The sequence below is a fragment of the Pan troglodytes genome, chromosome 4 (assembly GCF_028858775.2).
Source record: "Pan troglodytes isolate AG18354 chromosome 4, NHGRI_mPanTro3-v2.0_pri, whole genome shotgun sequence".
Classification (NCBI taxonomy): Eukaryota; Metazoa; Chordata; class Mammalia; order Primates; family Hominidae; genus Pan; species Pan troglodytes.
The window spans coordinates 2270603-2295378 of record NC_072402.2 but is presented as its reverse complement, the minus strand read 5'-3'; the positions used below and the strand labels follow the sequence as shown (position 1 = coordinate 2295378).

Genomic DNA, 24776 nt, shown 5'->3' with positions numbered 1-24776 from the left:
AGCTGCAGACCCGGAGAGGAGCTGATGTTCTAGTTTGAGGGTCGTGCAGCTGGAGACCTGGAGAGGAGCTGATGTTCTAGTTTGAGGGACGTGCAGCTGCAGACCTGGATAGGAGCTGATGTTCTAGATTGAGGGTCATGCAGCTGAAGACTCGAGGAGGAGCTGAGGTTCTAACTTGGGGGTCATGCAGCTGAAGAGCCGGGGAAGAGCTGAGGTTCTAGATTGAGGGTCTTGCAGCTGCAGACCCGGAGTGGAGCTGATATTCTAGTTTGAGGGTCTTGCAGCTGCAGTTCTGGAGAGGAGCTGATGTTCTAGTTTGAGGGTCGTGCAGCTGCAGACTCGGAGAGGAGGAGATGTTGTAGTTTGAGGGTTGTGCAGTTGAGGACTCGGGGAGGAGGTGATGTTCACGTTGAGGGTCTTTCAGCTGGAGACTCAGGGAAGAGCTGGTAATCTTGATCGAGGGTCATGGAGCTGCAGACCCGGCAGGAGCTGATGTTCTAGTTAGTGGATCTTCCAGCTGCAGACCCAGGGAGGAGCTGATGTTCTAGTTTGAGGGTCGTGCAGCTGGAGACCTGGATAGGAGCTGATGTTCTAGATTGAGGGTCGTGCAGCTGAAGACTCGGGGAGGAGCTGACGTTCTCGTTTGAGGGTCATGCAGCTGAAGACCCGGGGAGGAGCTGAGGTTCTAGATTGAGGGTCGTGCAGCTGCAGACCCGGAGAGGAGCTGATGTTCTAGTTTGAGGGTCTTGCAGCTGCAGTTCCGGAGAGGAGCTGATGTTCTAGTTTGAGGGTCGTGCAGCTGGAGACCTGGAGAGGAGCTGATGTTCTAGTTTGAGGGACGTGCAGCTGCAGACCTGGAGAGGAGCTGATGTTCTAGTTTGAGGGTCGTGCAGCTGGAGACCTGGAGAGGAGCTGATGTTCTAGTTTGAGGGACGTGCAGCTGCAGACCTGGATAGGAGCTGATGTCTAGATTGAGGGTCATGCAGCTGAAGACTCGGGGAGGAGCTGAGGTTCTAGTTTGGGGGTCATGCAGCTGAAGACCCGGGGAGGAGCTGAGGTTCTAGATTGAGGGTCTTGCAGCTGCAGACCCGGAGTGGAGCTGATATTCTAGTTTGAGGGTCTTGCAGCTGCAGTTCCGGAGAGGAGCTGACGTTCTAGTTTGAGGGTCGTGCAGCTGGAGACCTGGAGAGGAGCTGATGTTCTGATTTGAGAATCTTGCAGCTGCAGACCTGGAGAGGAGCTGATGTTCTAGTTTGAGGGTCGTGCAGCTGGAGACCAGGAGAGGAGCTGATGTTCTAGTTTGAGGGACGTGCAGCTGCAGACCTGGAGAGGAGCTGATGTTCTAGATTGAGGGTCATGCAGCTGAAGACTCAGGGAGGAGCTGAGGTTCTAACTTGGGGGTCATGCAGCTGAAGACCCGGGGAGGAGCTGAGGTTCTAGATTGAGGGTCTTGCAGCTGCAGACCCGGAGTGGAGCTGATATTCTAGTTTGAGGGTCTTGCAGCTGCAGTTCTGGAGAGGAGCTGATGTTCTAGTTTGAGGGTCGTGCAGCTGCAGACTCGGAGAGGAGCTGATGTTCTGATTTGAGAAACTTGCAGCTGCAGACCCGGAGAGGAGCTGATGTTCTAGTTTGAGGGTCGTGCAGCTGCACACTCGGAGAGGAGCTGATGTTCTGATTTGAGAATCTTGCAGCTGCAGACCCGGAGAGGAGCTGATGTTCCAGTTTGAGGGTCTTGCAGCTGAAGACTTGGGGAGGAGGTGATGTTGTTCGCGTTGAAGGTCTTTCAGTTGGAGATTCAGGGAGGAGCTGATGTTCTAGATTTAGGGTCACGGAACTGGAGACCTGGAGAGAAGGTGATGTTCTAGTTTGAGGGTCTTGCAGCTGCAGACCTGGAGAGGAGCTGATGTTCTAGTTTGAGGGTCGTGCAGCTGCAGACCTGCAGAGGAGCTGATGTTCTAGTTTTGAGGGTCTTGCAGCTGCAGACCTGGAGAGGAGCTGATTTTCTAGATTGAGGGTCGTGCAGCTGAAGACTCGGGTAGGAGCTGCGGTTCTAGGTTGAGGGTCGTGCAGCAGAAGACTCGGGGAGGAGCTGAATTTCTAGATTGAGAGCCTTACAGCTGCAGACCCGGAGAGGAGCTGATGTTATAGTTTGAGGGCCCTGCAGCTGCAGACCCGGAGAGGAGCCAATGTTCGAGATTGAGGGTTGTGCAGCTGAAGACTCGGGGAGGAGCTGAGGTTGTAATTTGAGGGTCTTGCAGCTGCAGACTCGGGGAGGAGCTGATGTTCTATTTTGAGGGCCCTACAGTTGGAGATCTGTACAGGAACTGATGATCTAGTTTGAGGGTCGTGCAGCTGAAGACTCGGGGAGGAGCTGATATTCTAGTTTGAGGGCCCTGCAGCTGGAGATGCAGACAGGAGCTGATGTTGTAATTTGAGGTTGTGCAGCTGAAGATTCAGGGAGGAGCTGCTCATGTATTTTTAGGGTCATGGAGCTGGAAACCCGGAGAGGAGCTGATGTTATAGATTGAGGGTCGTGCAGCTGAAGACTCTGGGAGGAGCTGACGTTCTAACTTGAGGTCCCTACAGCTGGACACCCAGAGAGGAGCTTATGTTCTAGATTGAGGATCATGCTGCAGAAGACTCGGGGAAGAGCTGAGGTTGTAGTTTGAGGGTCGTACAGCTGGAGAACCAGACAGGAGCTGATGTTCTAGATTGAACATCGTGCAGCTGAAGACTCGGGGAGGAGCTGATGATGTTCACTTTGATGGTCTGTCAGCTGGAGACTCAGGGAGGAGCTGATGTTCTAGATTGAGGGTCATGGAGGTGAAAACCCGGAGAGGAGCTGACGTTGTAGTTTGAGGGTCTTGCAGCTGCAGACCTGGAGAGGAGCTGATGTTCTAGATTGAGCGTCGTGCAGCTGAAGACTTGTGGAGGAGCTGAAGTTGTTCGCGTTGTGGGTCTTTCAGTTGGAGACTCAGGGAGGAGCTGATGTTCTAGATTTAGGGTCACGGAACTGGAGACCTGTAGGGAAGCTGATGTTGTAGTTTGAGGGTCTTGCAGCTGCAGACCCAGAGAGAAGCTGATGTAGTTTCAGGGTCTTGCAGCTGCAGACCCAGAGAGGAACTGATGTTCTAGATTGAGGGTTGCACAGCTGAAGACTTGGGGAGAAGCTGATGTTCTAACTTGAGGGTTGCGCAGCTGAGGACTCGGGGAGGAGCTGATGTTGACGGCTGTGCAGCTGGAGATCCGGCAGGGAGCTGATGTTCCGGTTTGAGGGCCGGGGAGCTGATGTTCCAGTTTGAGGGCCGTGCACCTGGAGACCTGGGGGGAACATCAAACTGGAACATCTGCTCCCCGCAGTGCCTCCAGCTGCATGGCTCCCAAACTGGAACATCGGTTCCCACCCGGGTCTCCAGCTGCACGGCCCTCAAACTGCAACATCAGCTACCACCGAGTCTCCAGCTGCACGGCCCTCAAACTGGAACATCAGCTCCCCACCGGGTCTCCAGCTTCACAGCCCTCAAACTGGAACTTCAGCTCCCCACCGGGTATCCAGCTGCACGGCCCTCAGACTGGAACATCAGCTCCCCACCGGGTCTTCAGCTGCACGGCCCTCAAACTGGAACAGTTTGAACCTGGCGGGGAGCTGATGTTCCAGTTTGAGGGCCATGCAGCTGGAGACCTGGCAGGGAGCTGATGTTCCAGTTGTAGGGCTGTGCAGCTGGAGACCCGGGGGGAAGCTGATGTTCCAGTTGTAGGGCCGTGCTGCTGGAGACCCAGGGGTGGAGCTGATGTTCCAGTTTGAGGGCCATGCAGTTGATGACCCGGCAGGGAGCTGATGTTCAAGTTTGAGGTCTGTGCAGCTGGAGACCCGCGGGGGAGCTAATGTTCCAGTTTGAGGGCCGTGTACCTGGAGACCCGGCGGGGAGCTGATGTTCCAGTTTGAGGGCCGTGCAGCTGGAGACCCGGCGGGGAGCTGATGTTCCAGTTTGAGGGTGGTGCATCTGGAGACCTGGCGGGGAGCTGATGTTCCAGTTTGAGGGCCGTGCAGCTGGATACCCCGGGTGGAGCTGATGTTCCAGTTTGAGGGCCGTGCATCTGGAGAACCGGTGGGGAGCCAGTGTTGCCGGTTGAGGGCCGTGGAGCTGGAGACCCGGGTGGGTGGGAGCTGATGTTCCAGGTTGAGGGCCATGCTGCTGGAGACCTAGCGGGGAGCTGATGTTGCAGTTTAAGGCGGTGCAGCTGGAGACCCAGGGGGGGAACTGATGTTGCAATTTGAGGGCCGTGCAGCTGGAGACCCTGTGGGGAGCTGATGTTCCTGTTTGAGGGCCTGGGAGCTGATGTTCCAGTTTAAGGCCATGCAGCTGGAGACCCGGCGGGGAGCCAATGTTTCAGTTTGAGAGCCGTGCATCTGGAGACCCGGTGGAGATCTGATGTTGCAGGTTGAGGGCCGTGGAGCTGGAGACCCGGGCGGGGAGCTGATGTTCCAGTTTGAGGGCCATGCAGCTGGATACCTGGCTGGGAGCTGATGTTGCAGTTTGAGGGCTGTGCAGCTGGAGACCTGACGGGAGCTGATGTTCCAGTTTGAAGGCCGTGAAGCTGGAGACCCGGGGGGGAGCTGATGTTGCAGTTTGAGGGCCATGCAGCTGGATACCTGGCTGGGAGCTGATGTTGCAGTTTGAGGGCCATGCAGCTGGATACCTGGCTGGGAGCTAATGTTGCAGTTTGAGGGCTGTGCACTTGGAGCCCCGGGGTGGAGCTGATATTCCAGTTTGAGGGCTGTGCAGCTGGAGATCTGATGGGAGCTGATGTTCCAGTTTACAGGCCGTGCATCTGGAGACCTGGTGGGGAGTTGATGTTCCAGTTTGAGGGCCATGCATCTGGAGACCCGGTGGGGAGCTGATGTTGCAGGTTGAGGGCCGTGGAGCTGGAGACCTGGGTGGGGAGCTGATGTTCCAGTTTGAGGGCCGTGAAGCTGGAGACCCGGGGAGGAACTGATGTTGCGGTTTGAGGGCCATGCAGCTGGATACCCGGCTGGGAGCTGATGTTGCAGTTTGAGAGCTGTGCACCTGGAGCCCCGGGGTGGAGCTGATATTCCAGTTTGAGGGCCATGCAGCTGGAGACCCGGCGGGGAGCTCATGTTCCAGTTTGCAGGCCATGCAGCTGGAGATCCAGCGGGGAGCTGATGTTCCAGTTTGAGGGCCGTGCAGCTGGAGATCTGGTGGGGAGCTGATGTTCCAGTTTGAGGGCCCTGCAGCTGGAGACCCGTGGGGATCTGATGTTCCAGTTTGAGGATGGTGCAACTGGCGACCCAGGCGGGAGCTGATGTTCTAGTTTTAGGGCCGTGCAGCTGGAGACCCAGGGAGGAGCTGACGTTCTCGTTCGAGGGCTGTGCAGGTGGAGACCTGGGGAGGAGCTGATGTTGTTCTAATTTGAGTGTGGTGCAGCTGGAGATCCAGGGATGAGATGGTCCTGCAGTTCAAATATGAGGGTCCCGGAGCTGGAATCTGCGTGAGGAGCCAATGCTGCCTCTGATGTCTTAGGTTGTGGAGCTGGAAACTCGTGGAGGAGCTGGTATTGGTGTTTCTAGTTGCGGGTCGTGGTATTTCCAGGGTTTCACAAAGGCCAGATTTTATTTCAATTACTCAGAAGCGAAAGAAAATGTCTTCTGAAAGAGGTGAACTCAATCATTACCAATAGAAAAAGTATCCACTGTATTCATCTCTTATAGAAACAGAAAAATATAACATTTCCCCCCTTAGAATATAACTTAAAGTTCCATTGTACGTAGCTGAACAATAAAATCTGGAAACCAGCATGAAACCCTATTATTCACATGTTAAAATGTTGAAACTATGACCAAAATATGAAAACTGCTAGAGCTATCAGAAAGAGACAAGACAAAAAGCTTCTTGCATATGTATAAACTAAATGTGACAATCTCAAAAAACTTTTCAACATTATGATTACCTTCCAGTTTAAAAACCTTAATCCTAAATTAAAAAAAAAAAAAATCTATACACAAACCACTGATTTGCCCAGACCAAAAGAAAGAAAGAAAGAAAGATCAGCGGTAAGGTAAGCAGGACCCAGAGGAGCTGATATTCACAGTTCTTACGTGTACAACTCTTCCAGGAATTATCCATAAAGTACTTTATTTTACAACCTGCTTTTCTTGTAAAACTAAAGGTCCACTTTTTTACATAAAAGTTTTATACGGCGTTAAAACCAGAACTGTATGTAAAATACTGCATCTGAATGTTTCTAAATAGTCTTGTTCCATTGGTTCATCGGTGACTTCTGTGGCTTCGTCATCATTTTCCATAGATGATTCTGAAAGAATCTCTCCAGTTTTACTGGAACTGGATCCTACTAATTCTTCTGTTTCACGGCAGTCAGAAGAACCACTACTTTCAGGGCCTTCGTTTTCATTACCTTCGGAATGTAGTAAATCTTTCTCAGCTTGAGACACATCAGATTCCTCCATTTGATTATTTTCCTCAGAAGTCTCTTCGTTCACAGTTGAGGCATCATCAGATTCTTTTTCTTGATTTTTTCTTTTCGGGATCATTTCTCTTGATGTCATAAAAGACTCTAAAAATAAGCAAATGTTGTTGTACTTAAATTTTATTTTCAAAATACCTCCACAGTTAAGTTTCATGAATTCTGATGTTCTATAGTTCAAATCACATCCCCTGAAATTCAGCAACAACTACATACAGGTGGGAGAAAAGCCCAATGTCGGCATTACAAGGAGTTCTATTATGTACAATTCTTTCACGAAAGCAATGAATATAAGAATTTGAGGATCTTCTTACTCCTCCCTTTTACAGATGGTCTCTCAATCCCTTCTTCTTCCTCTTCATCTTCTTCATCCTCTTCTGTACGTGCTGCCGGGTACAACGGCTTTCTTTGTCTTTATCCTGAGATGAAGGTGATGCTTCTGTTTCTTCTACCATAACCAAAGAAATTTCGCTGCAAGTGGCTTGAATGGCTGTTTCTCTGACTTCGCCTTTTTTGTCAAACGTGAGTCTTTTTACCTCATGCCCCTCAGCTTCCACAGCATCTTCATCTGGATGTTTATTTTTCAAAGCGCTCACCGAGCAAACTTCTGATTCAGATGTCGAAGAGTCACTGTGATTTTTCTCTTCATTTTGCTGCAAATTTACCTCCTTGCTGTCTGTGCTGTCAGGCGACCCATTTGTTGTCATGGGGGCTGACAAAGAAACCTTTGGTCGATTATGTGGCCTGGGTGTCCCAGGCCCATTTATATTAGACCTCTCAGTATAGCTTGGTGAATTTCCAGGAAGCATAACACCATTTATCCAATTTAAACTATTGGAATTGTTTTTTTCTGAAGAAGGATAAACACAGCTAACAACCATCACATCCTTTTCTACTCCTCTGAGAAATTTGTCTGTTCCTGTATAGTTTCTCCTTGGATCTGTTAACAATTCACATAGACGCTGAATAGTAAAAGGGATACTGTTAAATCCAGTGACAATTTTCAGTATTCTTTCCTTCATTTCATCAAAGGGAATATATTCGACATTAGGGTTGGGAGGACCTCTTGGCGCAGGAGCTGAAGTTCTGAAATCATCCATCACTTTCTCCAGTTTGAAAATAAAATAGCCTTTAAATTGGGACCACTGAATCTGTTTCTCCAGTCTTGGCTACATGACAAAGAAACTGATCCTGGACAGGACAAACTTCCTTTTTCCCCTCTTCTCAAAATCTTTCAGCGCCTCCTGGAGCCTCTCGACGTCCATGGCTTCCCGGAGTCCCTCACAGTCTCCGCCTCCCTCCGCAGGTCTCTTGGGGACCGGAATGCCTCCCCCCACCCCCCGACATCCTCCCACTCCCTCGCACACCCTCCAGCACGCAGGCCAAGTGGGGTGGGGGGAACGAAGGGAGCCAGGGGAAGCGTGTGAGAGAGTGAGACCAAGAGAGCGAGCATCTCCCCAAGCCGCTACCACCAACCCTCCAACATGGCGCCTGGCACGTCACCCTAAAAAGTTATTTCTTGGAGAAGCGATGGATGACAGAGATTAATCTGAGAGTTACTATTGATGGAGAAACTTAGAACTTACCATTTTTCCTGTGAGTTTCGGCGCTGATACTGCTATTCTGTGAGTTCTGGCAATTGAGTCCGTTCACACAGCCTGGTGATGCAGCAGGTGTCACAGAAGGACCCTGTCCCAGCTGGTCCTGCTCCACTGCTAGGATGGTGTGGCCTCTGATCTCTGACTGTGTCTTGAGGGGAGACCAGGCCCTTGATCACAAGCGTATCCATGGTGAGGTTCCGTGGATGGAAGCTCATGGATGTTCCTTCCTGATGTTCATCTGCCACCTTGCTATTGAATGCATCTTGTTTATAACTGCCTTCTAAATGTTGAATAGAAATAAAGCATTTGTACAGTATGGGTAAGGTATAAAGAATATTGACACATTGGACACAGAGGACCTCCACCAAGTTAGGGAGTAGAATCTCAAGAAACATAACTGTGGATGCTCCCTGGAGGCCCTGCCTGAGTCCCGGGTCCCTTCCCTTCTCCTGCAGAGGGAATCAGTTCCTGCTTTAGTCTTTATTATTCCCACACTTTTCTTCATAGTACGTTTCTTTCACCACGTATCTGCACATCCCTAAAAAATATGCCATTTAGTTTTTGAACTTTCTGTTTTCTTTTTGAGGCAGGGTCTTGCTCTGTTGCCTCGGCTGTAGTTTTGAACTTTGATGTAAGGAAGTTCTCCTGCGTGGCTGCTCCTGCCCTGCATGGCTCTGAGCATCTGCTCTATGTCTATTTCTGTCCTCCATTCTCTCCCTGAGACCCACCCACACTGACAGGTTCATTTTCATTGCTGCATGGTCTCCCGTCTCCATTCTCTCCCTGAGACCCACCCACACTGACGTGGTTCATTTTCATTGCTGCATGGTCTCCCGTCTCCATTCTCTCCCTGAGACCCACCCACACTGACGTGGTTCATTTTCATTGCTGCGTGTTTTCCCATCGTCTGAGGGGAGCATGGGAAATGTCTTCCATCTTCCTGTGGATGAGTGTGTGGCCAGGTTGGGGCCCTGAGGACTGTGTTTTGTTGGGAACGTTCTTGGGCGTTTCTTTTGTACACAAGTGCAAGTTTCTTCTGGTCAGTAGCTTTCAAGTTTTAAAATTTCATCCCAGGTAAGAAATGTAACTTTCCTCATAACCCACAACATACACTCTTTCATATACAAGCATAACAAAATAGATTTCACAACCGTTCTTAGCAGGGCGTGGTGTTCCTGCTTCTCTCCATTCTCCCCAACACTGGCATGGATTGGGTTGTGGGTGGTGGGATTTTTGCCCATCTGGTGGGTGTCACGTGATATCTCCCCCTGTTAGGCTGAGCCCCCGTTCATGTTTTCATTAGCCATTCCTCCACATTTCCTCTTCTGTGGAGGGCCGGTCAGCTCTTTTGCCCAGTTTCTGTTAAGTTGTTTGAATTTGCAGTTTTCTTGTATTATTCCTATTGTTATGTTTTTGAGACAGAGTCTCACTCTGTTGCCCAGGCTGGAGTGCAGTGGCGTGATCTCAGCTCACTGCAGCCTCCACCTTCTGGGTTCAAGTGATTCTCCTGCCTCAACCTCCCAAGTAGCTGGGATTACAGGCGCCCGCCACCATGCCCAGCTAAGTTTTATATTTTTACCAGAGATGGGGTTTCACCATGTTGTCCAGGCTGGTCTGAAACTCCTGACCTCAGGTGATTCTCCAGCCTCAGCCTCCCAAAGTGCTGGGATTACAGGCATGAGCCACCATGCCTGGCCTGCCTTTTTCTTTTTCAAAAGAACTCTTTCTAGATTATACCTATTCATTGTGGTGACTATCTGTGTGGCAAAGATGGGTTTGAATCCACCAGGATGAATGTGCAGGGTCTCCTCTCTGGTGGGAGAAGAGACAGAGAGGGATAGAAGGGTACGGAGAATCAGAGCCAGAGGAGGCTGAGTCAGGCGGGGGTTATAGGCTGCTGTGAGGACTTGGCTCCTTCTCTGAGTTGGGTGGGATTAGCAGGGGATTTAAACAGAGGAACCATGGGATCTCCCTTATGCATTTCTGCCATGGTTGGCTCAGCTGAACACACCTGTTGAATAAGACTTGGCCTTGGACACCCAGAGGCCCTTGGTTGAGGGTTTACCTCCTGGCATGGCCACTGACACATCCACGTTTGGCTCCCACACAGCTGGGCAGCCCCGAGACCTGCTCTGCCTGGGCTTCTCCTTGGTGGCATTTCTCAAGTTTGTCCCCTCTCAAGTCTGCACCATCTGGAAAACCAAACACCTCTCTCTCCTACAGGGAAACCCCCATCAGCACCTCCCCCTGACTCACAAAGCATCCCGTCAACATCACAATCCCGACTTTCCCACGCGGACAAGCCCACGGGACCCCCTGATGGACCAGGACAGCGCCAGCACTAAGACATGCCCTGAAACTCACAGGAAGACCTGATCAAGAAGACGGGAACAGCACAGGGCACTGGGAGCTGCAAACGCCCACGATACTGTCAGAGATGGAAAAAGGTATGGCCATGGCTGACACAAAATGTTACTCAACATTTATCACAGGCCTAAATGGAGAACATAACGCTATAAAACCCTTAGATAAAAACACGGGAAAATTTGTATGGCCTGGGGTTGGGCGAAAAGTTCTTAGATATGATACCAAAAGCATGATTCATAAAAGATTGACAAATTAAACTTAATCATAAATTTAAAATTATAATTCTATAAAGCAATATAAAAATCTAAAGAGAATGAAACACAAACTATGGTCTAGAAAAAAATATTCGTGAATCACACGTCTCACAACGTACTGGCACGCAGAATATATGAAGAACCATCAAAACTTAACCATAAGAAAGTAAAAACCCCAGTATGAAAGAGAGGGCAAATATTTGAATGGAGGATCAAAGAAGGTATAAAGAGGGCATATTGCCCGAGAAAGAGGCTCAACATCATAGAGATGCTGGAGAAATGCCAGTCAACGGTACCTCTGCAAATCTATTAAAATGGCTAAAAACAGACAAAAACCACAGGCCGACCCAGGTTCTAGTGATGATGCAGAGGAACTGGGACCCTCATAAGCTGCAGTGGGAATGGGAGGGGTCCCGCCATGCTGGAAAGTGGTCTGGGAGTTTCTTACGAAGTTAAGCACATCCTTACCCTGTCATCCAGCAACCCCACTCCTGAAATGTCCCCCAAGAGAAAACTTAAACGTGCATGCACAAACCTGCACACAAGTGTTTAGGCCTCATTCCTCATTGCCAATAACTGGAAGAAAACAAAATGTCCATCGGCAGGAGGAGGTGGGAACTAACGCGGATGCTTCCACACAGGGGGCACCAATCAGCAGTGGAAGGATGCACCCAAATGCCCCAGGTCTCCCAGGCCATATGCCCGGTGAAGGAAGCTAGTTTCGGTGGGCACAGGCCGAGGGATGCCGCCGCATGACATCTTGGAGAAGACAGTGCTACCGTGTTGGGGAGCAGGGCAGTGGTTTCGAGGGGCTATGGGTGGAGGGGCGAATGGAGGAGCTCTCTGGGGCGGTGGCGTGAGCACCTGCACCTCACTGTGGGCTGCTGCGGCTGAGGGGCTGTACAGCAAACACTGGCTTCAGTACACGCAGACTGAAGGAGGAAGGCTGCCACAAGTCAAAGACAGAGGGTGTCACCTCCATGAAACAAAACATTAAAAAAAAAACTCTTAAAATTAAGAAAAAAACCACAAAAAGTATTTCATAAGCCCGTTGGACTTTGAGTTGACATCATCTACCTGGGAGCATGGAACTGAAACCACAGGCTTGGCAATCCCAGAGGGAGAGAGTGGAGGGTTTAGACCCCCATTGAAGGGCTCAGTACCTGGCTATAGGAAATAACATTTAAAAAGCGGCAGGGTGGAAATAATTTCTGCTGATGAGGTTGCATTTCTCCAGATAACCGGCAGAGTAAATTAAAGCAATATAGTAAAACAATGCACATATTGATGGAATCTCAGGATCACAAGGTTGTGGTGAAGGAGATTTGAAGATGTCCAGGAAAGAAAGACAAATGAGATGAATCTTGCAGCTGCCCTTCAAGGGGGCATGGGCCGGGTGGCCATGATTCTCCGTGATGTTGCAGGAATTCTGGCTGGGTCCTCAGGAGCCTTTTTTTCTTGTCCACATTCACCTTCGGTGGGTGGTCCCTGGTGGTCATGACCGCACTCAGGGCTGGGGGCCTGCTGAGGCTGCTCTCCCTGTTCCCGGAATGCAGGGGTTTGTTCCAGATCCCGCTGCTCTCCACACAGAAAGCCAATCACTAAGACGATAGTTACTGCCAATGAAGAAGGTGTGCATCAGAAGCTACAGGCCAGGAGATGGGAGGTCAGCTTCAAATCCATCTTCCTGACTGACTATATAGCAGGGAAGAAGTGTGACTGTGTATAAGGAAAACAGGAATTAGGGAGAGTGAGGAAGAGGAGTTGGTCAGGAGGAGGCAGGTGGCTGGTCAGGCACTTATGATGGGTGAGGGGTTTGGCATCTCACTGTCCAGATGGCGTGATCTGGTGAGTCTCTCTTCCTTCACACTACCCGGGAGGCCTGATGGTCAGTTTCCTAAGAAAGGAACTCAAATAAGACAAATGTCACTTTCTCAAGTTTCAAGACAACAAGGCTCCATTTCTGTGTTATTCAGAGAAACCATGAACATCAGTTCTATGGGACAGTCAGGCCAGTTCAACACCAGATCTGATCTGCCATGACACCTGCTGCTCGGCCCTCAGATAAGGCCCAGAATCCAGTGTCCTCTCCCCCACCCCAGCCTGGCCCCACACCCACACCTCCCCACTTCACCCTGGGCCTCTGCTCTCTCGCCACAGAGGGGTCAGGGAGCTGCTCACGCCCTGCGTGCACCTGGGCACGTGGCATATTTCAGATGCACCTGGTGTCACTGTTTGCACAGACCTAAGTGGGAAGAGATCCAAATGCTCGTTCACTGCAGGTGGATGAGGACATCCAAGCAAGTCCCTCAGTGGAGTCAGCCAGCGCAAGGCGAGTGAGGGACCCCCAGAAACATGAATGGGTCTCAGATAGTGTGTGAGTGGATGAAGCAGCAAAAACACACGCTGCTAATTAATTGATTTATGTCGAGCTCAAAGTAGTCCACATCAAAAAGACTGTTTGGGGCTGCAGGAATTCAGTGGATAATTGCAGGCAAGGCAAGGGAAGGTGGACCAGAAAGGTGAGGAGAATGCTCCCTTCGAGTGGGGAGAGAGTAAGACTGGCATTGCACATGGGCGGGGGGGCCCGTCGAGGCCCCTCTTTGCTTCTGAGAGTCTGTTTTCATCAACAGTCTTCTACTAAATGTACATAGCAGCTTTTCAGGGCAAGGGTCACCGGGATTCGTCTTTATGCCTCCCCAGCCCGGGAGCCACCACCTCCACCAGACCCATCCACACAGTTGAATCTCATCTCAAGTTCTCTGGTGCCCGACCCCCCACACACACCCTACTGGTCTGGGCATCTCACCTGCATCCGCACAGGTGCCTCAGGAGGGTGGAGTGTCTGGTGCTCGGCGCTGGAGGCTCAGCCCACACTGTGCCGGGCAGTCGCAGGCCTCCCAGATGAATGAAGCATGAGTGAATCCCGATCCTGTTATCACAGCTTCTCCCCACTCATCCCAGGCAGAATGTTGTGCAAAAACCACACCAGGATTCGTACATGCCAGAGGACTGAACTTTTGCGTGTTGCAGATAATTCATCTTCCTGAATCACTGCGGATCTACCATGTGGTTAACCACAGAATAAACGTGGGGGAGAGTGTAAGCGCTGTCCTAACAGAAACTTATGCTTCTTCCGTTACCCTTTAAAAGTAAAGGGTACTGATTTCATAATTGTGTTTCTCTTGTAAATGAGACTCTCATGGAAAAATCAGCCATGTAGGCGATAGATTTGTATACCTTTAGATTAAAATGTCACTTCGATTATTTCAAGTGTAAAAGTGTTTCAGCTTTTTTGAGGTATAATTGATACTCAAAGAGCTGCACACATTTCATGTGTGCACTTTGGTGAGACTTGACCTGAGCAAACACCCATGAAACCATCACCAAATCAAAGCAATCGAGGAATTCCACACTTCCTGGGGGCTTCCTTGCGCCTGTGCCCGTGGTGAGAACACAGCACGAGATCTTCCCTCTCAGCCAATCGCAAACGGCCCACAAGAAAATGACACCAGGCCTCCTGGTGAACACACACCCCGTGATTTAATTGTTGATCTTTTTAACCTGGGGCTCACATTCTTCATTCAGAATATGGCAAAGACTTTAGAAGTCATTCAAAGTATCAGTAATTTGAAGTCCTTTAATACAAAAAGTATGGAATATGACCTTTTGTCACAGAGCAATAGGGAAATGAAAAAAGAAAATCGACATGTTCTTTAATGGCTAGGAAAATATTCTTAAAAAGATATCTCAAGTGCAGGCGAATCTAACAAATGACAAATTTATTTCTTTACATAGACAAATGTACGGTTAGATCCATGTAAATAAATGAAGCCATTAAGGGTAGAGTCCCACAGATCACAGCGTCCAGCTCTGCTATCGATATCAGGGAGTAATTTCCAGGCACACAGAACTGACCCAGCATCCAGCTCTGCTCATGATTTCAGGGAGTAATTCCCAGGCACGGGTCGAGCTGGAGAAGCTGGGGGCCCCCATAGCCCCACTGTCCTTCCTGCCTCATGGGGTCTCTGAGAAGTGCCTGGAACATTTCCTCTTGGGCTTTGAATATCATTTCACTTAAACACGACATTTTCCAGGTGCCATGGACCTGAGCCCAGAAACTTCACGGTACCAGGACCACCCGAGACAGTGGCTCCCCAGGAGTGAGCACCAGGCACTGTCAGGGGTTCTCTCCCCAGCACATTTACAAGGACTTGATGGGTTCTTCTTCCTTCAGAGCAATCCCAGTGGGAAGAAGGAGGGGACGGGAGGCCTGGCAAACGCTCTTCCCCAGCTCCGTTCCAAGCTCTGTGGGGCTCCGGCAGGCCCCATGTCATGTGCAGATGAGGGATTAGGGTTCCGCCCGGCCTCGCTGCTCTCAGGCCCTCATGGGCTCCTCTCCCCACCCCCGTGCAGCCAGCGGACCCTGCTCCCCACCCAGCTGCTCCCCCCAGCTGCTCCCCCCCCAGCTGCTCCCCCCAGCTGCTCCCCCCTAGATGCTCCCACTCAGCTGCTCACACCCAGCTGCTCCCCCTCAGCTGCTCCCCCCAGCTACTCCCCCCAGCTGCTCCCCCCTAGCTGCTCCCACCCAGCTGCTCCCACCCAGCTGCTCCCCCCAGCTGCTCCCCCCTAGCTGCTTCCACTCAGCTGCTCACACCCAGCTGCTCCCCCTCAGCTGCTCCCCCCAGCTACTTCCCCCAGCTGCTCCCCCCTAGCTGCTCCCACCCAGCTGCTCCCACCCAGCTGCTCCCCACTAGCTGCTCCCACCCAGCTGCTCCCCCCAGCTGCTCCCCCCAGCTGCTCCCACCCAGCTGCTCTCACCCAGCTGTTCCCACCCAGCTGCTCCCACCCAGCTGCTCCCCCCAGCTGTTCTCCCCCAGCTGTTCTCCCCCAGCTGCTCCCCCCCAGCTGCTCCCACCCAGCTGTTCTCAGGTTTCTCATCCTTCCTGGATGACGCCCTACCTGGGGCACCCGTTCCTGTGGCATCCCCAGTCCTGCACTGCAGCACTCACCCCGTCACCTCCATAGCGAGACCATCTTGGAACCATGATCAGCCCATCGGTTTCATCCATTATCCTCCTAGCCCATTTTCTGTGCTGATTTCTCATTCCCAAAACATCTTGGAATTACAAGAAATTAACTTTTTTCAAGGTCTCTGTGCTTCTGAAGTAGGTTTGCCTTAATATAACATTGATGTATTTTTAAGGGGCATTTTTAAAGCTGTACTTTAAGAAATAATTCTTATATTCTTTTGAAGGTTTTTTTTTTCTTTAAGATGGAGTCTCACTCTGTCACCCAGGCTGGAGTGCAATGGCGCAATCTTGGCTCACTGCAACCTCCACCTCCCGGGTTCAAGCAATTCTCCTCCCTCAGCCTCCTGAGTAGCTGGGATTACAGGCATGCACCCCACACCTGGCTAATTTTGTATTTTCAGTAGATACGGGGTTTCACCATGTTGGTCAGGCTGGTCTCAACTCCTGACCTCATAATCCACCCACCTTGGTCTCCCAAAGTGCTGGGATTACAGGCGTGAGCCCCTGCGCCCGGCCGGTATTTTTTTTAAAGTCAAATACAGTTGAGGCTTTCTTGGAGATCCCATATTAAAGAGAACTGAGAAAAATCAGACCTCAGAAGCAGGACAGTGCCCTGTGAAGTACATGTCCAGTCCCATCACTGTCCTTCTCTCACATGGGCCCAGGGATGTGGGTGATGGTATTTGTTGCCCCAGTGATGGAGCAGATTTGATCTGCCTATGTGGGAAGGGTTTAACTCAGCGGGTGTGGATTGCTCAAACCCTGCACGTTCCCAGGAGGGGCCCTTGGCTGGCTCCTGGGAGCTGAGCTCCTGCAGTGTTCTGACTGATGAGAGAGACTTGAGCCATGTTGCACTACTTTGCCTGGGTAGTTGACCAACAAGGTGATGGATGGCAAACACCTGCTTTCGCTGTGGGTGGCTGGAACTTCCCTGACTGACCCCCAGGTTCAGGAGAGCCTCCCTGGTCCGCAACACGGCACTAGCTGTCCCAGCTTCTTGCTGGAGGAATCCGGCGCACCCTGTGTGACTCCGCTGGGGGGGGCTCTGGAAGCGCCCGGCTTCCCTGGCAGCCCTTTCCCTTGGCTGGTTTACTCTGTACCCTTTCAAGTTGGAGGGTGGTCTCAGGGACCCCCATGCAGTCTTTTGTGCTTTCACCAGAAACTCACCTTGGCAGGGCTTCAGGGGAAGGCTTGGGATTTGGTGACAAGTGACTCCATGGCCTTGGGTCAAGCACAGCATCTACTTAGGTTTTCAGGCGGTTGCCCAGGTATGTCTAGCACCTAATGTAACCGAGGCGTGAAATGCCTGTGTGCCACGGTGCTTCAGCTCGTTACGGGCCGTTAGGCCTTGTGGTGGTTCTCTCTTGGTTTCTGTGGAGAAGCCAGACCCCGCTGTGGTTGGCAAGGAAGGCGAGTGGAGACATCAGGAGTGTCCATCCCTCAGCGGCCCTTTCTAGTGGGGTGGCTGCCTCTCTCATCCTTGATTAATCCCGGGACAACCTCTGCTCTCCTGGGCAATCCTTAGAATACTCCGGAAGACCCCAGTATGGCCGTCCAGTTCCTCCTGGGCCCCAGCTCTCAGGAATGCACCATCTGGGCACACTCCATGTGTGCCCGTCCAGATGGCACCTGAGCTTCCCTGTGCCTGCGCTGTGGCGTTAACATCTCGCTTGTGTTTTAACCTGTGTTGCTTTGGTTTAAAACTTGTTTGACCGTGTTATTTGCTGAGATGGCCCAGAGAAGCTTCTACTTATGATCAGGACACATCACAGTGCAGCCTTCACTTGAGGACTTAGGTCTCATCCAGCTCCACACAGTCAGTCCAGGGCCACGGACGCAGAAGACAGAGAAGAAGCTCATGGCATAAAGACAGAGGATTGATTGCCCAGGAGGCTTCCAGGGGCTTTGGCTCCTGGGGCTTCTTGTCAGCGCTGGGTCAGAGCAGGTCACCCTTGTGTGCAGACACTAGGTTGCTGCACACAGCGGTGAAGAATGGGGGAGACCAGATGGAATTGGGTGAGGCAGGGATGCTCCTTGGTGTTTAGAGTTTTCCTCTTTCTTTGCCTTGTGGGTTCTCTGTAGCCTATCTTTGCTTTTTGTAACACTAGTTTTCAGTAATTCCGACCTTTCCGAATACCTCTATGTACATATACCTGTCTACTCTCCTTTCAGATACCTGTAAACCCTACAGAAAGGTAATCCTGCAGATTATCACTCTATTCAGCTTAACAGATGCTCGTCGAGTGCTGCTGTGTGTGTGGGCCACGGGTTCAAGTGCACCTGCCTTTGTGGGAAGAGCACAGCTTCCCTGCATAACTGCTGGAGGGCGGGTCATTGAGTGCTGCTCTGTGTGTATGCCTCAGGTTCAGATGCACCTGCCTTTGTGGGAAGAGCACAGCTTCCCTGCAAAACTGCTGGAGGGTGGGATCTTCCCAAGGGGAAGTTGGGAGGTGCTCAGGCAGAGCAAATGGATTTAACTTCTGGACTGGGAGAACGTAGTACCCCCGTGAAAGTCTCCCTGAGGAAGGAAAGGAAGGAGCTGGAGGGAGGGTCTGTGTGTCTTAGGAGGGGACTCACTTCAGGTGAGAGCGGGCATGGCACTAGGAGGAGCCCCATGAGCCCAGAGTGGTGGCACGTAGAGGCCTAAGGGACCGTGCCAGCAGACCCCACTGCCCGTGCTCCACCAGGAGCCTGACATTGTTCTCTGAGATCAGGGGGCTGTCTCTGTGTGCTGCCCAGGACTGTGGCATTTTTGTGTATATAAAAAAAAAAAAACTGTGTGTCTAATACAGATGGGGTATGAGGAGAGCCACTGGTCTCTCCTGACCTTAAAAATATTTTTTTAGTTCATTTTTGGTGAGTATGGAAATTACTGAAGGTACAAATCACTCTGAAGATAGGTTCTTGTGTGTGAAGGTCATCAGTGAATCTTCATCCTCATAGTTGATAAATGGTTGTGAGTACTCAAGGGTATCAGATTCAACGATGAGTCTGAGGATAGTAGAGCTTTCCTATTCAGTTTCAAGGAAAATCGTGTAAAGCCCAGACTGTAATTTGTCAGGAATTTTTGAAGTGTGGTGTGATGGATGTCTTCACCGTGCTTTAGGATGATTACTGAGGGAGAACGGAAGGAAGGGGTCTGGTACTTGCACCTTTCAGTAGAATTAGTGTGAATGCCACAGCGACCAAGCTATGCGCAGGTGTCTGCAGGCAGTGGTGGCCTTGATGATGGATTTTCTGAAATGGGAATTCGTGAAGTTCTCTAACAAAACTAAGTGCGAACTTCTCAACTTAGCTGGTGACTGCATCCTTGAAAAATTCCGTGTGTAAAATGATACAGAACCATTTCTTGGTTATCTGTTAAATAAGAGTGCATGTCCAGCCGCGATGACTGTGGACGGCCTTGGAGGTCTGGGAGGCCACGAAGGACTCCCACACACAGCAGGGTGTGACCCCACCAGGCAGTGCTCTGGCCCCCTCCCAGGAGTCATGGCAGCCAACACGTCACCTGGAGTGTCTAGAAAACCACTACCTTAGAGCCCCCACTGCTTTTCCTGGGGCCTCCAGGTATAGATCAGAAACTCAGTGTCCCAGAAAGATTTTCCTTTTACTTTAACTCCTGTTGTTGTTTGTTTTCAGGCACGTGGACTCCCTTTAATCCAGTGACTGTCAGGTCGATCATATGTAAGTATCGGCAGACGGACCAGCCTGGGCTGCTTTGTATCCGACCCGCTTGGGTACCCGCTTGTGTTTCCTTTGTCTGTGGGTCCGTATCACTTTGCTCCCTTCTGGAATTCCACTTAGATGAGCGTCGGCCCTTTCATCCCTCTCCCCCCGTCTCTGTACCTTTTCACGTCTCTCTGTGTATGTTTGCTCTATTCTTGATTCTGTTTATTTTTAATGTACGGTGTAACCTGTCCTTTCAGTTTCTAATTCTAAAGATGACATATATTTAAAATTTCTAAATTATTAGTTACTTTCACATCTTATCTGGATGTTTTTGATAGACATTGCTTATTTATTTTTGTGATTCCATTCTTTATTCAAATATTTCATATGATAGTCTTCAGTTTTAAGAACATGCTTTTTTGAAAAGCGCTAGATATTTGTGACGTGGAGCTCCTTGACTGTGTTTGAAGTCCTTGGGAGGGTGGTCTACAGCCAAATATTTTTCCTGCTCAAGCCCACACAGAGTGACCGACTTCCTTGATGCTTCTGTAATTTTTGCTTGTTTTGTGGGTTCATGTGTAGCCTTAATGTGAGGGTCTGCATCATTTCTTTGGGTCCAGGGTCTCCCCAGCTGTATAGGTAGCTGGGTTTTTGTTTGTTTCTTTTAAGAGACAGGGTGTCCCTGTGTTGCCCAGACCTGGTCTGGAATTCCTGGGCTCACGCAATCCTCCTGCCTCAGCCTCCCAAAGAGTGGGGATTACAGGTGTGCACCCCCATGCCCAGACGGTAGCCGGGGTGTGAGCTGCGGCTCCAGGCGCAGGCAGGTGTTCAGGAGAGTCGTGCTGTGTCTCCATCCCCCGTAGCCAGGTGGAGCTGCAGCTCCAGGGGCAGGCAGGCCTGGGAGGCAGGTGTTCAGGAGAGTCGGGTTTCCATCCCCGCCCCACTTGATTTCTGAAAGGCTTCCTTTGCTGGGAGGTGCGGCCCCCTTCAGGCCTCTTTAATATGGAATCCCGGGTTCAGTTCTGCCTCACAGGGACCATGGCATTGTGTCTCAAGGTTTCCCAGAGCAGCCTGGGGCTCGTTCCCTCACCTCCCATCCATGCATGTGTTTTAGACTTGTGAGGATTCCCTGAGTTCCTTGTGGAGCCCGTGTGTGGTAAGGTGTCTGAGTTGACGATTTTTAAAAAATCTATGCCTTATTTGTGCAATAAAATACACAATGAATAATTAATGCTCATAGTAAAACATGTTAGACCTCGTGAAAGGAAAATCAATCTTGGGGACCCAAAATCACTAAGCTAAAGGGAAAAGTCAAGCTGGGAGCTGCTGAGGGCAAACCTGCCTCCAATTGTATCCAAAGTCACCTGTCTGCTCACCGAGATAAATGCGTATCTGAGTGCCTCATCTGGAGAGGGTAATCAGCAACTCAAAAGAATGAAACCATTTGTCTCTTACCTACCTATGACCTGGAAGCCCCCTGTCTAGCCTTCTCACCTTTCTGACTGACTGAACCAATGTACATCTTTCACATATTGATTGATGCCTCATGTCTCCCTAAAGTGTATAAAACCAAGCTGTGCCCCGACCACCTTGGGCCCATGTCGTCAGGACCTCCTGAGGAGGCATCCCGGGTGTGCATCCTCAAACTTGGCAAAATAAACTTTCTAAAAAATCTGAGACCTGTCTCAGATTTTCAGGGTTCACACATGTAGGATGTCAATGTTTATAAAACGGACATTATTCTATCTACTATTACAAATACACTGCCAATTAACCTTAGACTTTCTCAACAAGTAATGTTGATGAGGTACAAATAATATATTTAAACTTAATGTTGCAAGATTTAATATGCCTAGTTTTCAACAGTTTTGACTAACACTAAGAAAAATAAGTAATGAAAACATGAATAAAAGTGTTTACAGGGGGTGCACATGTTTCCTCCAGCCTCTGCTAGGGTATCTTGACCGCATCCTGGCAGATGTCTTGGCTGTGACACTGCACTATCATTTTGCAGATGCTTCCATTGGGGAAAGCTGGGTAGAGGGTACATGGGCTCTCTGTATTGCTGATGACAACTGCATAAGACTTACATGACCCCAAAATAAAATGTTTAAGTAAAAGAAACTGAGTTGGGCCCAGTGAACTCAACCAGTCCCTTTCAGCTCTAAAACTATGTTTTCTAGGTCAGGGGAGGAAACAGGAGGTACAGGAACGCTACAGGGGAGAAAGCACGGAGAGATGGGAAAAGCACGGAGAGAGAGACGGGGAAAGGGCAATCAGGAAGACCGAGAGAAAAGGGGGGAAGCAGAATGACAGAGGAGGTGTGAAGAGAGAGAAGCCCTCTGGAGCGCTGAAATACTGAATATTCTCCCCTGGGAGCTACTCAGGATAAGAATTTCTCCAGGGACTGCTCTTTCGGGCAAGCACAATTACACACATTTCTATGTTATGTTAAGTAAAAATCTAGTAAACGGGCTGGGCACGGTGGCTCACACCTGTAATCCCAGCACTTTGGGAGGCCGAGGCGGGCAGATCACGAGGTCAGGAGATCGAGACCATCCTGGCCCATATGGTGAAACCCCATCTCTACTAAAAATACAAAAATTAGCTGGGCGTGGTGGTGGGTGCCTGTAATCCCAGCTACTCAGGAGGCTGAGGCAGGAGAATCACTTGAACCAGAGAGTTGGAGGTTGTAGCAAGCCGAGATCGCGCCACTGCACTCCAGCCTGGCGACAGGGCAAGACTCTGTCTCAAAAAAAAAAAAAAAACTAACTAATAAATGAAGCGAGTGATCAGGACAAAACTAGCCTCTCATCAATAAATCAACCAATAGCGCTTATCAAGTATTCATATGTCTGCCTCTTCTTCTAGACTGCACTAGGGGCTGGTTACGCTCTTATGTGCAATAGAACCTCAAACACATCGTAACACACCTTTGGAGAATCCTTACAAGAACACCAAGTTAACAGTTCTCTCTGACCACACTACCTCAGCAAAAAACCAGGAAGAAAAAATATTCTTCAACCCTTTTCAGGGACAGAAAGCATCATTTCAAAAGTCCAAGAAGGGAAGGTAAGAATTTCAGAAGTGAAAATTATCATGAAAGGCTATAAAAGCTGGAGATGAGTCTGAAAAACAAATGGAAAATGAGTCACTTCAGGGCCTCTCCCAGCCTCAAAGCCAATTAATTATTACATTAGTCAGAGTAATTTTAAGCCTTCCAATCCACTCACCCTAGCCACAGGCAACAGTAGCCTCTCCAAGTGTTAAGGGTTTTTTTCCCAAGCCTGCAGGCGGATGAGCTTTTTACATGGCAGCCCCTTAGGATTGGATGTGGACCTGCCCTGTCTTTCACCAAGAAGCAAGCACTGCGCAGATCACTGAATCATAAAAACCACCTGCTCTTACCAGCCTCCTCTTCCTCTACAGCAGAGCTTCTGACCTGAGACATCGAAGCAGATAAAAAGCCACTACACAAAATGTATCGCTACAACTAGAGGGCGGTCTTGCCTCTCTTCCATTCAATTATTCAGTTTCTCATGTTCCTAAGTGCCAGCCCAGAAGCATGGAATGTGAAGAAACACAAAACTCACTCCTCTGCGTCAGTGAATTGATTGTGTGGTGGGGATGTAAGTCTGCATGTGACCGGCAGGTCCCCAAAGTGGTGCCAAGTCAATCTAAACTAGAGAGAATTTCTGGCCAGGCCAAGCAGAGATTTCATGGATGAAGTCTCCCAAAGACTGATTTCCTAAACATTAAACATCACTGGTTTTCCAAAACTGGTTTTCTTTTTTTTTTTTTTTTAACCCTGTTGCTCAGGCTGGAGGGCAAGTGGTGCCATCTCCACTCACTGCAGCCTCGACCTCCCAGGCTCCACTGATCTTCCCACCTCAGCCTCCTGAGTAGCTGGGACTACAGGTGTGCACCGCCACGACTCGCTAATTTTTGTATTTTTTGTAGAGACGGGGTTTTGCTGTGTTGCTCAGGCTGGTCACTCGATCTGCCCACCTGGGCCTTGCAGAGTGCTGGGGTTACAGGTGTGAGCCACCACGCCCAGCCCACTGGTTTCCTTTACACCCGTTTTGTTCCCCCAGCAGTCCTTATAAGGGCACCTGAAATAAGGAACCTCCTCCCCGACTTGAGAACAGCAAAGCCTTGAGAGGGAACTAAGATATTAAAACCCACCCCACACAAAATGCTTCTAAACGCCTTGGCTGACTTAATCCTTGCAATGTGCTGAGGTTAAGTATGATTATCCATCTCCTGTGAACAGGAAGACTGAGGCTCAGAGCTTAAGTGATTTGCCCACGGTTCATTGCATGGGATAAAACTCGGCTGTCCCTGGCAGATCCCAAAGTCACGGCCTTCAGGCTCCCACACCATGCTGCCTCCCTCACCGGGGCTCCACCCTCTCAGCCTGGAAAACACGAATTTTAAGAAAACCATGACTTACGAAAAGCAGCCAATCCCAGCATTGGAACCAACAGGGCATAATTCCACCTGCTTCCATCACCACCATCCGCCCTGGAATTAGGCCGGATATTCCAATTTGGGGGATCATTTAGGTTATTCATGGAGTTATACCTTGAAGTAAAGAATAAAAACGTTAACTACTTTTATTCAAGAAATTTTTCTTCAGTTTTAACTATGTGCTTGCTGCACAGCACTGAGGCCCTACGGGATTCAAAGAAGAAAAAAACTAGACCAGAGCCGGGCATGGTGGCGCGCACCTGTAGTCCCAGCTACTCGGGAGGCTGAGGCAGGAGAATCGCTTGAACCTGGGAGGTGGAGGTTGCAGTGAGTTGAGGTCGCGCCACTGCACTCCAGCCTGGTGACAGAACGAGACTCCGTCCCAAAAAAAAAAAAAAGAAAAAGAAAAAGGGAAAAAAGAACTTAGATGAAAGCGACTCACAATCTGGTTGAGGAAAGTGGAGAAAACAGACATGTCTTAAGCATCTGAAGTGCAGGTAGAATCAGGTAAGTTCTCTGGTACAAATATGTTTAAATGTATGGCTGCTGCGATGGTTAATTTTGTTTGTCAACTTGACGGCACCATGAGGTGCTCAGATACGTGGTTAAGCATTATTTCTGGGTGTGTCTGTAAGGGTGTTTTTGGATGAGATTAGCAATTGAACCTTTAAACCAATTCCTCACGTCTCCCTTCTATTGGTTGTGTCTCTGGAGAACCCTCATACAGTTGTATCAAAGATACAGAATCAACGCGATAAAAGTGGGCTCACACCGGACATTTTCATATGAGCCAGGGTTTGAAGAGTGAGCAGCATTTCGACAGGCAGAGAAAGAAGGAAAGGGTCTTCTGATCAGAAGGAAGACTGTGAGGAAGGCAG

General features: G+C 49.9%; 1 protein-coding gene and 2 pseudogenes across 1 annotated transcript in view; 1 reads left to right on the top strand and 2 right to left on the bottom strand.

Annotated features, from left to right (window-relative positions):
* Positions 1-21920, top strand: part of LOC112209258 (uncharacterized) — a 35548-nt gene extending 13628 nt beyond the window's left edge. The window contains exons 4-5 of the mRNA XM_063811025.1: positions 19399-19443; positions 21612-21920. Of these exons, the coding sequence (XP_063667095.1) occupies positions 19399-19443; positions 21612-21790 (224 nt within the window). The 3' untranslated portion in view covers positions 21791-21920. The remainder of the gene's footprint in view (positions 1-19398; positions 19444-21611) is intronic.
* Positions 3522-5236, bottom strand: LOC134810045 (mucin-1-like; annotated as a pseudogene).
* On the bottom strand, positions 6137-7852 carry LOC104006318 (serine/threonine-protein phosphatase 4 regulatory subunit 2-like; annotated as a pseudogene).
* Positions 21921-24776: the final 2856 nt, after the last annotated feature.